Source organism: Platalea leucorodia (genome assembly GCF_965183815.1).
Source record: "Platalea leucorodia genome assembly, chromosome: 4".
Taxonomy (NCBI): Eukaryota; Metazoa; Chordata; class Aves; order Pelecaniformes; family Threskiornithidae; genus Platalea; species Platalea leucorodia.
Genome location: NC_138826.1, coordinates 73,950,784 through 73,964,037, shown reverse-complemented (window position 1 = coordinate 73,964,037; position 13,254 = coordinate 73,950,784). Strand labels below are relative to the sequence as shown.

The 13,254-nt window shown below is 53.9% G+C and overlaps 6 protein-coding genes across 6 annotated transcripts; 2 read left to right on the top strand and 4 right to left on the bottom strand.

The window, feature by feature from the left end:
• Positions 1-3,415: 3,415 nt before the first annotated feature.
• On the top strand, positions 3,416-4,486 carry LOC309588902 (histone H4; the record flags this gene model as incomplete). Its single annotated transcript, XM_082308701.1, has 1 exon — positions 3,416-4,486. The coding sequence occupies one exon, from the start codon at positions 3,416-3,418 to the stop codon at positions 3,725-3,727; it is 312 nt and encodes a 103-aa protein (XP_082164827.1). The 3' UTR covers positions 3,728-4,486.
• A 148-nt stretch (positions 4,487-4,634) lies between these two features.
• On the bottom strand, positions 4,635-5,150 carry LOC309588901 (histone H2A type 2-C). Its single transcript, XM_082308700.1, has one exon. The coding sequence runs from the start codon at positions 5,116-5,118 to the stop codon at positions 4,729-4,731; it is 390 nt and encodes a 129-aa protein (XP_082164826.1). The 5' UTR covers positions 5,119-5,150; the 3' UTR covers positions 4,635-4,728.
• Positions 5,151-5,962: 812 nt separating this feature from the next.
• LOC309588852 (histone H3.2) lies at positions 5,963-6,517 on the bottom strand. Its single transcript, XM_082308564.1, has one exon. The coding sequence runs from the start codon at positions 6,473-6,475 to the stop codon at positions 6,065-6,067; it is 411 nt and encodes a 136-aa protein (XP_082164690.1). The 5' UTR covers positions 6,476-6,517; the 3' UTR covers positions 5,963-6,064.
• A 1,041-nt stretch (positions 6,518-7,558) lies between these two features.
• Positions 7,559-8,510, bottom strand: LOC309589336 (histone H2B 1/2/3/4/6). Its single transcript, XM_082309382.1, has one exon. The coding sequence runs from the start codon at positions 8,408-8,410 to the stop codon at positions 8,030-8,032; it is 381 nt and encodes a 126-aa protein (XP_082165508.1). The 5' UTR covers positions 8,411-8,510; the 3' UTR covers positions 7,559-8,029.
• Positions 8,511-8,593: 83 nt separating this feature from the next.
• Positions 8,594-9,239, top strand: LOC309589335 (histone H2A-IV). Its single transcript, XM_082309381.1, has one exon. It carries the CDS (start codon positions 8,761-8,763, stop codon positions 9,148-9,150), a length of 390 nt encoding a protein of 129 aa, XP_082165507.1. The 5' UTR covers positions 8,594-8,760; the 3' UTR covers positions 9,151-9,239.
• A 142-nt stretch (positions 9,240-9,381) lies between these two features.
• On the bottom strand, positions 9,382-10,683 carry LOC309589334 (histone H1.11L-like; the record flags this gene model as incomplete). Its single annotated transcript, XM_082309380.1, is given in 2 exon segments — positions 9,382-10,641; positions 10,644-10,683. Coding segments are annotated over 2 exon segments (744 nt in total). The 3' UTR covers positions 9,382-9,937.
• Positions 10,684-13,254: the final 2,571 nt, after the last annotated feature.

Below are 13,254 nucleotides of genomic sequence, written 5' to 3'. Positions count from 1 at the left end.
CTATCTTTGCTCCTATTCCAAGGAAGAACAGGGTACGTAGTACCAAATGATTGTTGGCCTGTGTTTTAGCACCAGCTTTCAAAGCTGACGCCAAACACAGGGGTCCTAATGTTCAGTAAATCACGAATCCCTGCTTTCTTCTGCTTAAGAGAATCATAGCCTCTCATTGTTTTCCTCTGCGCCTACTGACATTTATTTTCCTGAATTACTAAGAAATTAAAAATGGCCTATAATAAATGCTGATGCAGTATTTTCATTACCACCATGCACAAATGAACAGCAGCCAATTTCTTCACTGTGAATTGTGGCTTCCACAATGGTGAGGCTCTTGGCTTGGTTGTAGGGAAATCTTGTTTTATTCTTTTGACAGTTTTCTGGATATAGGCTGTAGCTTATGGTGAGCTATGCACTACAAAATGTTTAGAAGATTTTGTATTCCACATTTGAAAGACACCTCAAAATCATATTTTTTTTTCATACAACAGAACATGCCTCATTGGCAGGAAATTGAATTGATATTTTAAATCACAGAAACATGATTCAAATACAGATGAAAACTGCTTCTCTATCTTCCAGCCTTTGTCCACTAGCACTCTTGAGAGAACAGAAACCCTGCTCTTCAGCACGCAGAAGCTCCAATGGACTGGAACTTTTCATTTTTCTTTTTCTCTCATGTGGAGCAAGATAATTTTCTGACACAGCATTAGACCTAAAGGCTGCTGCTGGAGCTGGCTCAGTGGCACAAGGATGAGAATGATAAGAAGGAACAGTTTGCGCTTAGTCAACAGTATAGATCTAATAATAAGTATGAGCTAGAAAGAATAATTTTCCAGGTCACAGATTCCCAAAGCTGATTGAAGAATGAGGTGACCTACAGTGTTTTTCTAAAAATCATATTAGAACTCCTTCCAGAATTGCAGGGTTCGGATGTGAACAGGGCCTTCTTGTCCACAAGTAACTGGCAGTTATTGTGCTTTGGAAGCTCCAGATATGGCACAAGCAGATAAAGTTTAGTATAGTAGTGAGGGAAGCCAAGGATGTTTGTGAAACTCCTAATGCACTTGGATTTTTTTTTTTTTCTTTTCCTCCATGTGGCAAAAGCAGTACATGGAGTTCCCCAACTCCATTGATACCAGTTAGCCTAATTCCTGTTCCTGTGTAACAGCCCAAGCTCTGAGGGCCACTTCAGATCAATCTGTAGGTATTTCTACATTGCAAGGAATGTCTCTCTGCCTCCTTCAAAGCCTATTAAATCAATGCTGTAGTTTTAACATTAAAAAAAATTAAAAATGGAAAATTTGTAATATAAGAACACAACAGGACTTTTTCTTCTTTCACTTTCTGTTATCCTAACATAAAATGTTGATTGCATTGTCTGCTAAAGGAGAGAGACTTACATTCCTCCTTTGATTCTTGAAGCTCTTCTTGTCCTTTGATACCACGGTGATGAATCTTTTAAGTGAACATTTACATAACACAAGAGAACGATTTACCTATGACCTAATGGCTGCAAACCGACAGTTGAATGAGGCAAAGCTGTCAAGAGAGCTTCCACCCAGTTTTTGGCGCTTGGAATTCGTCAGTAAACCAGCGAAATTCAGGGGACAGTGCGTCCCAGCAGCCTAAACCCTGCCGCTTTGTTATTTTTGTGAAGATTTTAACCCTTGCACATATAAAGAGATTTTCAGGTGAATTCTTCAGCATCTACTGAAGTAGAGAGAGAGAGGGAAGATAATCAGATGAGTCATAACTGAGTGGAAACGTAATTCAACAAAGTGTCAAATACGACGTGTGCAAAACATTGCTTTTTAAGGCTCCACATATCTGAAAGCATTTAGGGGCATACACAGGAACAAAGGCCAGGGCAGCCCTTTCAAAGTTGTTTCTACTGTTCACTTCAGCTGGGAGTCGTTTTGAAATTGAGTTTACAGCTGACATTCTCGTATTTCACATCTTCAGCGCTCGTGCTCAGTGATGAAATATAAAGAGGTCAACTTTGTGTTTGTAACAGATAAAATTTCATCCTCATATAAAAATATTTTTTGTGCTGATTTTCTGAAAAACAAACAAACAAAGAAAACCACTCAAACAAAACCAGAAACCCATCAACTGCGGTGTCTAGGCTGATGATTTTTGAAGGTAAGACGATTAGAAGAAAACTGTAAGAACAATTTAAATGGAGATAAGCTAAAAGAACAGGGAACAGAATGAAGAAGAACTAAGTGCTTTCAGAATTTTCAGGGATACTTAATGCCATATTTGCTATAGTTGGCCTATTGCTTTATAAATTATTACCAATTGTTCGTTATCTTCTGGGCAATATGTATTTCTTCTCATATGGAATGGTATTTAAAAGAGCTCCAGGGCACACGCAGGTCCCAAATCCATAATTAAAAAAGCCAAACTGGAGAAAGGAAACTAAAGGCGAAATATTGTTTCTGATGATCATATTTACTGTAAGTTCTTTCAGTTTCAGGTAGTTTATAACATACTGTCATGTTCGTTCCCTGTATACAGTATCCAGCACCAAAAGAACTAGAGATTAAGAGTTCAAGTATTTAGTGCTATGTACAAAGGAAAACAAAACCAAACCATAAGATCTGCACACATTCTTGGAAATAATTAGCACTCGCAAGCAATAGGGTAATTCTACACAAATGTTCATATACAAAAGATAAATATGTTGTCCTGCATGTACAGCAATACAGTAATATTCAAAACATTAATGATAACACTGTGAAAAAGAGCAACAACAGTTGAAAGTCCAACAGATGCTCGTAACGCTTATGTCATCTTCTCAAAAAAGTAATGAGAAAATGTTTGAAGAAAATGAAATGATGCCCAGCAGACGGCAGAAGAGAATAAGACCAGCGAAGTCAAAGAAAGAAGCTCCGAACCCTTTACGGTACCGCTGTCCCGGCCGAGAGCTCCGCCAACCCGCTCGAAACGTACGCGGAGACCGCAACACCGCCGACTCCCAGCACACGGGCGCGCTGGGCCGGGACCCACCAAGGCAGTTGAGAGGGCGCCCACCCGCCCGCAGAGGGAGGCAGCCGGGGGCGCGCTCGGCCTCTCGTAAAAGGAAGGTGTGTGCGCCGCCGCCCCGCCCGGAGAAGATGCCGGGAAACGGCACTTCAGAGACACCGGGACTGGGGGAAGGCGAGCGAGGCGAAAGCAGAAACGGAGGCGGGGACGGGCGCGGCGAAGCCGGCCGGGGCCCCGGGGCGGTGCCCGAGGGCAGCGAAGGGCGAAGGCTCCGCCTCGCCGCGCGCCGCGGTGGAGGGAGCGGCGGCTCAGGCCCCGCCCCGCCAGCTGCGCCCGCCCCTGCTCCCAACCAGGTCGGCTCCCGCCGCATAAAGGCCGCGGCGCGGGCGGCGGCTGCTCACAACTCGGAGCAGCCGGAGAAAGCAGCGCCATGTCTGGGCGAGGCAAGGGCGGGAAGGGGCTCGGCAAGGGGGGCGCCAAGCGCCACCGCAAGGTGCTGCGCGACAACATCCAGGGCATCACCAAGCCGGCCATCCGCCGCCTGGCGCGGCGCGGCGGCGTGAAGCGCATCTCGGGGCTGATCTACGAGGAGACGCGCGGCGTGCTGAAGGTCTTCCTGGAGAACGTGATCCGCGACGCCGTCACCTACACCGAGCACGCCAAGAGGAAGACGGTGACGGCCATGGACGTGGTCTACGCCCTCAAGCGCCAGGGACGCACCCTCTACGGCTTCGGCGGCTAAAGCTTTCTGCTCCCGGACCATCTCGAGAACCCAAAGGCTCTTTTAAGAGCCACCCACTTTTTCTTTTAAAAGAGTTGTGTCGCGTTGGTTGACTTGCTTTAAGTTGTGCTGTTTTTGCTACCTTGCTTTTCACGTTCCTTCCTCGTTTACTCCCGTCCCCGTTTTTCCTGCTGAGCCACAGCCGGACTGGCTGGCCTTGCAGTTCGGCTCCGGGTTTCTCTCCAGCGCCCTACTGCTGTGTCATTCCCCTTCCCAGTTCTTCTGTCTCCTCTCCCCTTGCCGCAGCCGCTTTCGGAAGAGCTGGCTGGGGCGCTTTGCCGGTTTGTGACTTTCGCCGAGGCGTTTACTGATGCCCGGGGCCGGCGGCCTTGTTTGGAAAAAACCGTGCGGCCAAGGGAACAGCTCCCCCGCCCCGACAAAATACGAAAAAGGAAAAAGGCAAAACCCGGCTCTGTCTCGCCAAGTTCTCTGCTGCAGGGCGGCGGCTCCTTCGTTTCTTCCTGCCCGATCGTGCCCGCAGGGGGGAACTGCGGGGACCAGGGCGGGCTCCCGCCAGCCGGCGGGGCGTGGAAAGGGCCTCCTCGCACTTGCGCGGGGCGGGCTGGCGGCCTCTGTAGCCGGGCCCCGTCCCTGGCGGCGAACGGGTTAAACGCCCTCCCTCTTTCGAAAAGCCCGCGCGAGCGACGCCCGGCTCCGGGCGATTCCGCGCTCGGCTCCGCCGGCGCTCGCCCCAGCACAGCACCGCCCCCCACCGGGCTCCACCCGCCGGCTGGCCGGGGCCCACGAGGAAAACACAACCTCCCGGCCGCACCTCAGCGCTCCGACGGAGCAACCGGGCCGGGAATCTACAGAACAGGGAGAACGCCCTCCCCTGAGAAACGCCCGCCCCTCCCCTGCCGCCCGCCCAGCAGCACCTCAAGCTCTTTCTTGAGGCTGTGGGTGGCTCTGAAAAGAGCCTTTGGGTTTCGCTTCTGTGCTCGGGACGCTTCTCCGGGCCCGCTTTACTTGCTCTTGGCTTTGTGGCTCTCAGTCTTCTTGGGCAGCAGCACGGCCTGGATGTTGGGCAGCACGCCGCCCTGCGCGATCGTCACCTTGCCCAGCAGCTTGTTGAGCTCCTCGTCGTTGCGGATGGCCAGCTGCAGGTGGCGGGGGATGATGCGCGTCTTCTTGTTGTCGCGGGCCGCGTTGCCCGCCAGCTCCAGGATCTCGGCCGTCAGGTACTCCAGCACGGCCGCCAGGTACACCGGGGCGCCGGCGCCCACCCGCTCCGCGTAGTTGCCCTTGCGCAGCAGCCGGTGCACGCGGCCCACGGGGAACTGCAGCCCGGCCCGCGACGAGCGCGACTTGGCCTTGGCCCGCGCCTTCCCGCCCTGCTTCCCGCGGCCCGACATCCTCGATCAATCGCTCGCTCGCTCGGCGCTGAAGCCCGTAAGCGCAGGGACGAGGCCGGTGCGCTGCCGGCGCCCTGAGGCCCGCCCTTATATCCCTTCCCTTTGCGCGGCCGGCGGCTCCTGATAGGCCGAGGCGCCCACAGAGGAGGGCGCACCCAATGGCGGAGCGAATCTCGTCCTGGCCAATAGCGAGGGGCGCAGCGCTGAGAGGCCTCCGCCCGCGCTCTCGAGGCGGCCAATGAGGAGGCGGGGGGGGCGGGCTTCAGCAGAGGGCTCCGCCCGGGCGGAACGTTCGCTCCCGCCGCCCGGAGCCGCGGGGGCCGCGCCCGCCCCGGACCCGCTCCTGTTTTCTCTCTTTTTACGGTTTTAAAGCAGCCGGGTCGGCAACGCGCGGCTTGGGAGGGCGGAGTTGAGGCGGTAGAGAGGGAGACGGCGTGGCTGTGTCAGCGAGCGGGAGCGCAGGGGGGGTTTACCGGGAGAGGGGAAAGGCGGTACCGTCCCCCACTTCTGTTCCACGCTGAGTCTTTTCCCCGCGGGAACATTTCGCCCCTTTCCAACAACGGGTCGCCCCAAAGCTTTCCGGCCTTCCCAAACGGTACGCGCTTCCTTGAACCGGAAAACCACCACAGCTCGCTCCCTTCTGGGCCCCTCCCCCCCTCCCCCGCCGAACGCACAGAGGGACAATGCAGTCAAACACGGCCTCTCCACTCACTGCCCAGTTACATGATTACATCTAAAACTCCATTTACAGCTTTTGCATCATTTATCAATCTCAATGTTTCGATGAAATTCATTTCAGGAAAGCTTTGTAAAGTAACATAATCAGAAATCAAAAAAAAAATCGCAGTGTCACAGCTCTTTTTATTGCTCATGGAGTGGCTCTTAAAAGAGCCTTTGTGTTGGTTAAAATACTTTCTCAAAATACACGACAAAGTTCTACACCGGTTTATGCACGCTCACCGCGGATGCGGCGGGCCAGCTGGATGTCCTTGGGCATGATGGTGACGCGCTTGGCGTGGATGGCGCACAGGTTGGTGTCCTCGAAGAGCCCCACCAGGTAGGCCTCGCTCGCCTCCTGCAGCGCCATCACGGCCGAGCTCTGGAAGCGCAGGTCGGTCTTGAAGTCCTGCGCGATCTCCCGCACCAGGCGCTGGAAGGGCAGCTTGCGGATCAGCAGCTCCGTCGACTTCTGGTAGCGCCGGATCTCGCGCAGCGCCACCGTGCCCGGCCGGTACCGGTGCGGCTTCTTCACGCCGCCCGTGGCCGGCGCGCTCTTGCGGGCCGCCTTGGTGGCCAGCTGCTTGCGGGGCGCCTTCCCGCCCGTCGACTTACGCGCCGTCTGCTTCGTGCGCGCCATCGCTCCGCACTCGCCGCTCCCGCGCTTCGCTCTGCACACACCGAGCCGTGGCACCGGCTCCGCCGCGGCGGTATTTATAGACGCAGCTCCCCGCCGATTGGCCGCCCGCGCCAGGCCGGCTGCCATTGGGCGACGCCACCATTCGAAAAGCCCGCGCCTCGCCGGCGGGAAACCCCTCCCCTCCCCGCTCCCTCCCCCCTCCGTCTCCGCAACCGCCGGCTCGGCCCGCCCTTCCCCCTCCCGCCACGGCCTGCCCCGGCCCAGCCGCTTGCTCTTTCCCGCCTCTCTAGAACGCTTTAGTGCCGGCTCCCTCGCTCTCTAAGGAGGAGTGCGCGGACCATCCCCACGAACAGGGGCTTGGGTGGCGGGAAGGCAGCAGGATGCACCGTAGGTGGCCGGTGTAGCCGGGTCCCGCCGCCCATGCCTCGGACTCTTCCCAACCCGCTCCGCCTCACTGCTCCCCCACTCCGGCCCCGGGACTGCGGGCAAAGGCTCCGTCGCGCGGCAGCCGCCTCTTCCCCGAGCGCTCGCTGTTTCCTCTCACTCAGTAACCGCGTTCGGTTCAGGGCCGCGGCACGAACGCTGCCGGCGCAGGTGGCAGCCAACGTTTCGCGTAAGGCGAGCGTGTCCCGACCGCCCCCCCGCCCCGGGCTCAGGCCCGGCGCTCTTCGGAGGAGCGCGCCTCGGTGAAGCGAGGCCGGGCTCCCAGCCGCGAGCGCCACCGCGACCAATCGCCGCCCTCTGGGGAGCCGCGCCGGGCCGGGCCCGCCCGCTGGGGAGCTCCGTGCAGTCCTCACTCAGGTCGGACCGAGCCCGGCAGCTGCGCGGCCCCGGGTCCTCCCGCCCGCCCCCTGCTCCCGCGGGCTGCTCGGCTGCGGGCTTTACCGGGCGCGGTGAAAGGAGAAGTGGGTGATTCAAGGAAGAGAGCTGGCGGGGTAGACCGTGATCGGGGCCACAGGCAGGGCTGCGCGGTTCGGGAGCGAGAACGCCGTGAAGCTCTCCGCTTTTCTTCCCCCGGTAGCCCGCTGGGGGGGGGGTGGGGGAAGGGGGGCAGGGTGGTCGTTGCCCTGCCTGGAGCATTTTGCTGGGGGAAAAAAATAAAAAACAAAACCAAAAACACACACACCCCCCTGGTTATCTTGAACCGTCTGTGCGTTCGATGTATCCCCATTCCCCTCGAGTGCCTCACGGGGAAAAAAGAGCAAGCACCGCCCATCCAGAACGCGCTTATTCCAGGCATTTAAAAGAGAACACCTACATCGTTAGGTTGTTGTTCAGCTGCCCCCAAACCGGACGTGAAAGTGAAGCGGCCTCCCGGGATATTTCTGCGGAATCGTGAGCGTTCTCTGCTCCACTGAGGCAGATACAGAACACATCGTTTACCGTAAACAGGCACAGCCCCGGTTCTCTACAACAGACAGTGTGTTCACGCTGTTATCACCCCGTCTTCCCCAGGAAAACTAAAAACAACTCACCACAACATCAGCTCTTTTACTGAAAAGGTGGGTGGCTCTTAAAAGAGCCTTTGGGTTAAAACTGACGATCCGAGACGCTCTACTTGGAGCTGGTGTACTTGGTGACGGCCTTGGTGCCCTCGGAGACGGCGTGCTTGGCCAGCTCGCCGGGCAGCAGGAGCCGCACGGCCGTCTGGATCTCCCGCGAGGTGATGGTGGAGCGCTTGTTGTAGTGCGCCAGGCGCGAGGCCTCGCCGGCGATGCGCTCGAAGATGTCGTTGACGAAGGAGTTCATGATGCCCATGGCCTTGGACGAGATGCCCGTGTCGGGGTGCACCTGCTTCAGCACCTTGTACACGTAGATCGAGTAGCTCTCCTTGCGGCTCTTCTTGCGCTTCTTGTCGCCCTTCTTCTGCGTCTTGGTCACCGCCTTCTTGGAGCCCTTCTTGGGCGCGGGGGCGGACTTGGCCGGCTCGGGCATGGCAGCACACGCACCTCTCGCTCACCAACACACAGCCACAACCAAGCACCGGGTAACGCCGCCGCCCGCCGCAGCCCTTTTATAGCGGCGCTGTGCAAAGCGGCGGCTCGGAGCGTCGCTTCGCCATTGGCTGGAAGTGCGAGCGCAGGTCGTCACCACGCGCGAAGCTTTGCTATTGGGCAGATGCCGATCCGCCTTGCCATTGGCTGCCGGCACTGCCCTGTCCTCCCAGCCAATCAGCGCGTGCACCGCCGCTCCGCCCGAGCGGTATAAAAGCGGGCGGCCGCAATGGGAGCGGGTCGGTGTTTCGGCGGAGCCGTGGGCAGCGTCGTCGGACTGAAGAGGCTGCGATGTCGGGCCGCGGGAAGCAGGGCGGGAAGGCGCGGGCCAAGGCCAAGTCGCGCTCGTCGCGGGCCGGGCTGCAGTTCCCCGTGGGCCGCGTGCACCGGCTGCTGCGCAAGGGCAACTACGCGGAGCGGGTGGGCGCCGGCGCCCCGGTGTACCTGGCGGCCGTGCTGGAGTACCTGACGGCCGAGATCCTGGAGCTGGCGGGCAACGCGGCCCGCGACAACAAGAAGACGCGCATCATCCCCCGCCACCTGCAGCTGGCCATCCGCAACGACGAGGAGCTCAACAAGCTGCTGGGCAAGGTGACGATCGCGCAGGGCGGCGTGCTGCCCAACATCCAGGCCGTGCTGCTGCCCAAGAAGACCGACAGCCACAAGGCTAAAGCCAAGTGAGCACCGAAGAACAACGCCCGGGAAGTTTTTCCCACAGAAACCCAAAGGCTCTTTTCAGAGCCACCCACGGTATCACTAAAGAGCGAAGTTGCTTTACGCGTGCTTGGAAGCACTGATATTGTCTGTCTTAGTTAAAAAAAATCTTAAATGAGTGAATGATGCTTTATGTGAAACTGTTTTTGTCTTATGTGTTATTGTGCGTGCAGGCGAGATTAATTCTCGGAACCTAAAGTGTTTATCATTTGGCTCCTACAGTTCGACTTAACAAGCGCAAAACAGTTTCCTGCCCCATCCTGTCTTACTGCGGAGGCGATCATACGAGCAGCAAGTGAAAACCGTCCCCGCTCCTCCCCTTTGCTTCTCCTCTCACGTAGTCGCACGCACGGATGCGGAAAAGAAAGCGTTAAGTACTGGCTACAAAGCTGTGTTTAAAAAACAAAGGAATGAATTTCAAGTCCCTTCCTAAGTACTTACGCCGCCCCGAGGCAATGTCCATTCGCAAAGGCGGGAACGATCTCCCCAGGGCTGTAGCAAGTCAGTAATTAGAGCAGCATCAAGGGCTGCTGTTCCTAAGCTGGTAACGTTCCTCTCGGGTCACGGCGCCCGCTTTACGCGCTGCCGTACTCAGTTAACGCTCCAAGGCTGTAAAAGTCATTTCCGTCATCTCCCCACAATATAAATGAAAAAAACCAACCCTCTTATTTCAGCTCTTCTTGAGAAAACTTGGGTGGCTCTTAAAAGAGCCGTTGGGTTTAAATGCGGAACAAGAGGTTTCTTCCACGGGGGCTTACTTCTTCTTGGGCGCCGCCTTCTTCGCCTTGGCCGCTTTCGGCTTGGCCGCCTTTGGCTTGGCTGCTTTCGGCTTCACCGCTTTCGCCTTGGCCGGGCTCTTCGCCGCCCCTGCCGCCGCCTTTTTGGGCTTGGCAGCCTTGGTCGCCTTCTTAGGGCTCTTGGCCGCTTTCTTGGCCACAGCAGCCGCCGGCTTCTTCGCTTTCTTGGGGCTCTTCTTTGCTGTCACCGCCTTCTTGGGCTTCTTGGCAGCGCTGGCAGGCTTCTTGGCCGCCGGCTTCTTGGGCTTGGCCGCGGCTACCCGCTTCTTGGGGGCTTTTTCCTTCACTTCTCCTGGCTTCTTGCTGAGGCGGAAGGAGCCGGAGGCGCCGGTGCCCTTGGTCTGCACCAGGGTGCCCTTGCTGACGAGGCTCTTGAGCCCCAGCTTGATGCGGCTGTTGTTCTTCTCCACGTCGTAGCCGCCGGCAGCCAGCGCCTTCTTGAGCGCGGCGAGGGAGAGCCCCTTGCGCTCCTTGGAGGCGGACACGGCCTTGGTGATCAGCTCGGTGACGCTGGGGCCCGCCGGCTTGCGGGCTTTGGCACCGCCCGCCGCCTTCTTCGGCTTCTTGGCGGCGCCCTTAGCGGCTGGGGCCGGGGCGGCGGCGGGCGCTGCCTCAGCAGCCGGGGCCGGAGCGGTCTCTGACATGCCGATGCCGGGCAGGAGCACAACGGCTGCAGCAGCAGCAAGAGCGGCGGCGGCCCCATTTATAGCAGCGCTGCGGGCGCTGATTGGTCCGTTGCCGAGCCCGCCCCTCCCCCGTGGTCCGCGCTTTGCCGCTCGGCTTGTGTTTCTTCCTCCTCAAAAAAGTGCGTTTTTCGTAAAAAAAACGTGACCGCGGCACCCCATTTCTTAGCAATGTTGCTGGGGACAGATGGTATTTTTGTCTTCCGGCGTTTCTTTTAGCTGAGAGTTCGAATGCGTTTCAGGCGAGCCAATAATCCCTGAGTTTGGGGATTGCACAGAGCGCTGGACGGTGATATTTTTATTTTTCCTTTTGAATTAAAACTTTCCTTCTGACAGCACTGTCACAGTGGCAGCGGATTCATGTTCCTGAGACGGTTTTTCATCAACGTAGTGCAAAATGGAGGTAATCTTGAGAACATTTCTTAGCGTAAATTAGATTTGAAAAGAAGCAAGTAACACAAAGTAGCCGCTCAGCTCTGTATCTGGGTTATGAGTTGTTTCCCGTAACACGGCTTCATCTCTTAAAAATAGTGAAACCTTTGGACATAGTGCCCTATTTAGCTCCACTCGGAGCTAATAAAAAGTAAAAGAAAGACAGTTTTCACCAGAAACGTTAACGTGAAAAACAGGTCTCTTAAATCAGCAGGTACCTTCAACATCTCATAAGAACATACAGTTGTTCTTTCACTGTTTTCCTCAGTTTCCTGCGTCCTTGTGTTAATATTTTGATAAACTGTATTCCCATTTTTTCTCCAAAATACTTCTTTTGATTAAGCACAATAGATAAATGCTTTCATTTGTATGTTCTTATTTTAAGATACAGTTTATTTTTGTGCTTACTTTTACACTGTACTTTAGGCATTTTGTCAGCCAGAATCAGCAGCTGTGCACAGAAAAAATCAAAATATGGTGTGCATGTTTTCCTTATGAAAAACAGAGGTAAGGCTGCAGGCATTTCTTTAATAAAATAATATAAATCAAGCAGCTTAATCAAACAATTATGTCCTCAAAACTGCTGAGATAAACTAGGGCATGGTTTTTTCAAACCCATGAGTTTTGTGATGTGGGATAAACTGAATAGACAAAAAATGATTTTTTCTTGGGATGAGTTGGATAGAGGAGCGTCGTGTTCAAAAATACGTAGTACCATGTGGGAAAGAATAGGAGACCCTGGTGATTATTTCATATGGTTGAAAATGCAGTCATTTGACTTTTTCACTTCTTCTTTCAATAATGTAATACCACACACCATCTTGTGGAGTTTTGGCGATGCAGGGGTCAGTTTTAAGAGCTTGTCAGCGGTGCTGGGTTGCCATGACTCAGGTGCACCTAAAGCGTGAGAAACTGCCAAAAGATCTGGCAGGATTTCAGAGGGGCTTTTGTCTAGAGAAGACAAACAGAGGAATAACATCACATGCGAGAGTAAAAAAACAGAAGACCATGTGGATTTGGAGCCAACGCATGTACTGATGCTGTATTTCATGGTGGTTTCACCTGCTGACCCCACTGTAGATTGTGGGTTGTGAACTACATTGTCACAGAAGTTAATCTCTTGGGAAGGACACATACCATTGAGGAGAAATTTCTGGGGGTTAGTTCTGTAGCATACATATTTCCTTCAAATTCTGTATCTTAGTCACTTCTATTCACTCCTATCAGAGCCAGTCCACTGGTAGCTTTACCTCTAAATTATTTTGATCCTCTGCAAATGCATTTTCCTAGGTTTAGGCTAGGCCTCTATCCTTCTTCCAAACACCTGATGTAGCAGCACAGTCCTGGAGCAGTCTATATGCTCTCCTAAAGCTCCTTTTTCTGGTGCTCCAATATTCTGACCACATATCTGGACTTTTTAATTTTGTTTTTTTACAATCACAGACAGTTAGTTTTAGGCTCAGCAAAGGAGGAAATGCAAAAAGATCTTGAAAATGTTAGCAGGTGGAGGAGAGGAAGGAAGAAATAATTTTGCAAGTGTCCTTTATTTTCTTTAATTAAAGGGCAAGATTATTTAAAAGAATAATTACTTATTTCAAATATTATCTTAACCTTTTTTTTTCTGATATGAAGTTTTGTAAAATCATGTATTCAGTAAAAGACAGAATTACTTCCATCTCCTATTTTTTCCTGAAAATAATAGCCAAGCAAACAGAAAATTTATTAAAATAAAAAAGGTTTTTGGAGAGGTAGAAGGTAGTGCTCACAGTGGACTGCGATGTTTGGATGTGACAGAAATTTTTCAGAACTTCAGGCAGAAATACAAGGACTGATTTTTCTCCTATTCTGGTGTTGGATAAATGCTTTCATGAAGGTCCTTCTTTTGAGCCCGAGTAACTATAGAAGAGTAGAATCATAGAATGGTTTGGGTTGGAAGGGACACACAAAGATCATCTAGTCCAAGCCCCTGCCATGGGCAAAGACATCTTTCACTAGATCAGGTTGCTCAAAGCCCCGTCCAACCTGACCTTGAACACTTCTGATGATGGAGCATCCACAACTTCTCTGGGCAACCTGGTCCAGTGTCCCACCACCCTCGTTGCAAAAAATTTCTTCCTCATGTCCAATCTAAGTCGACCCTCTTTCATCTTATTGCCTCT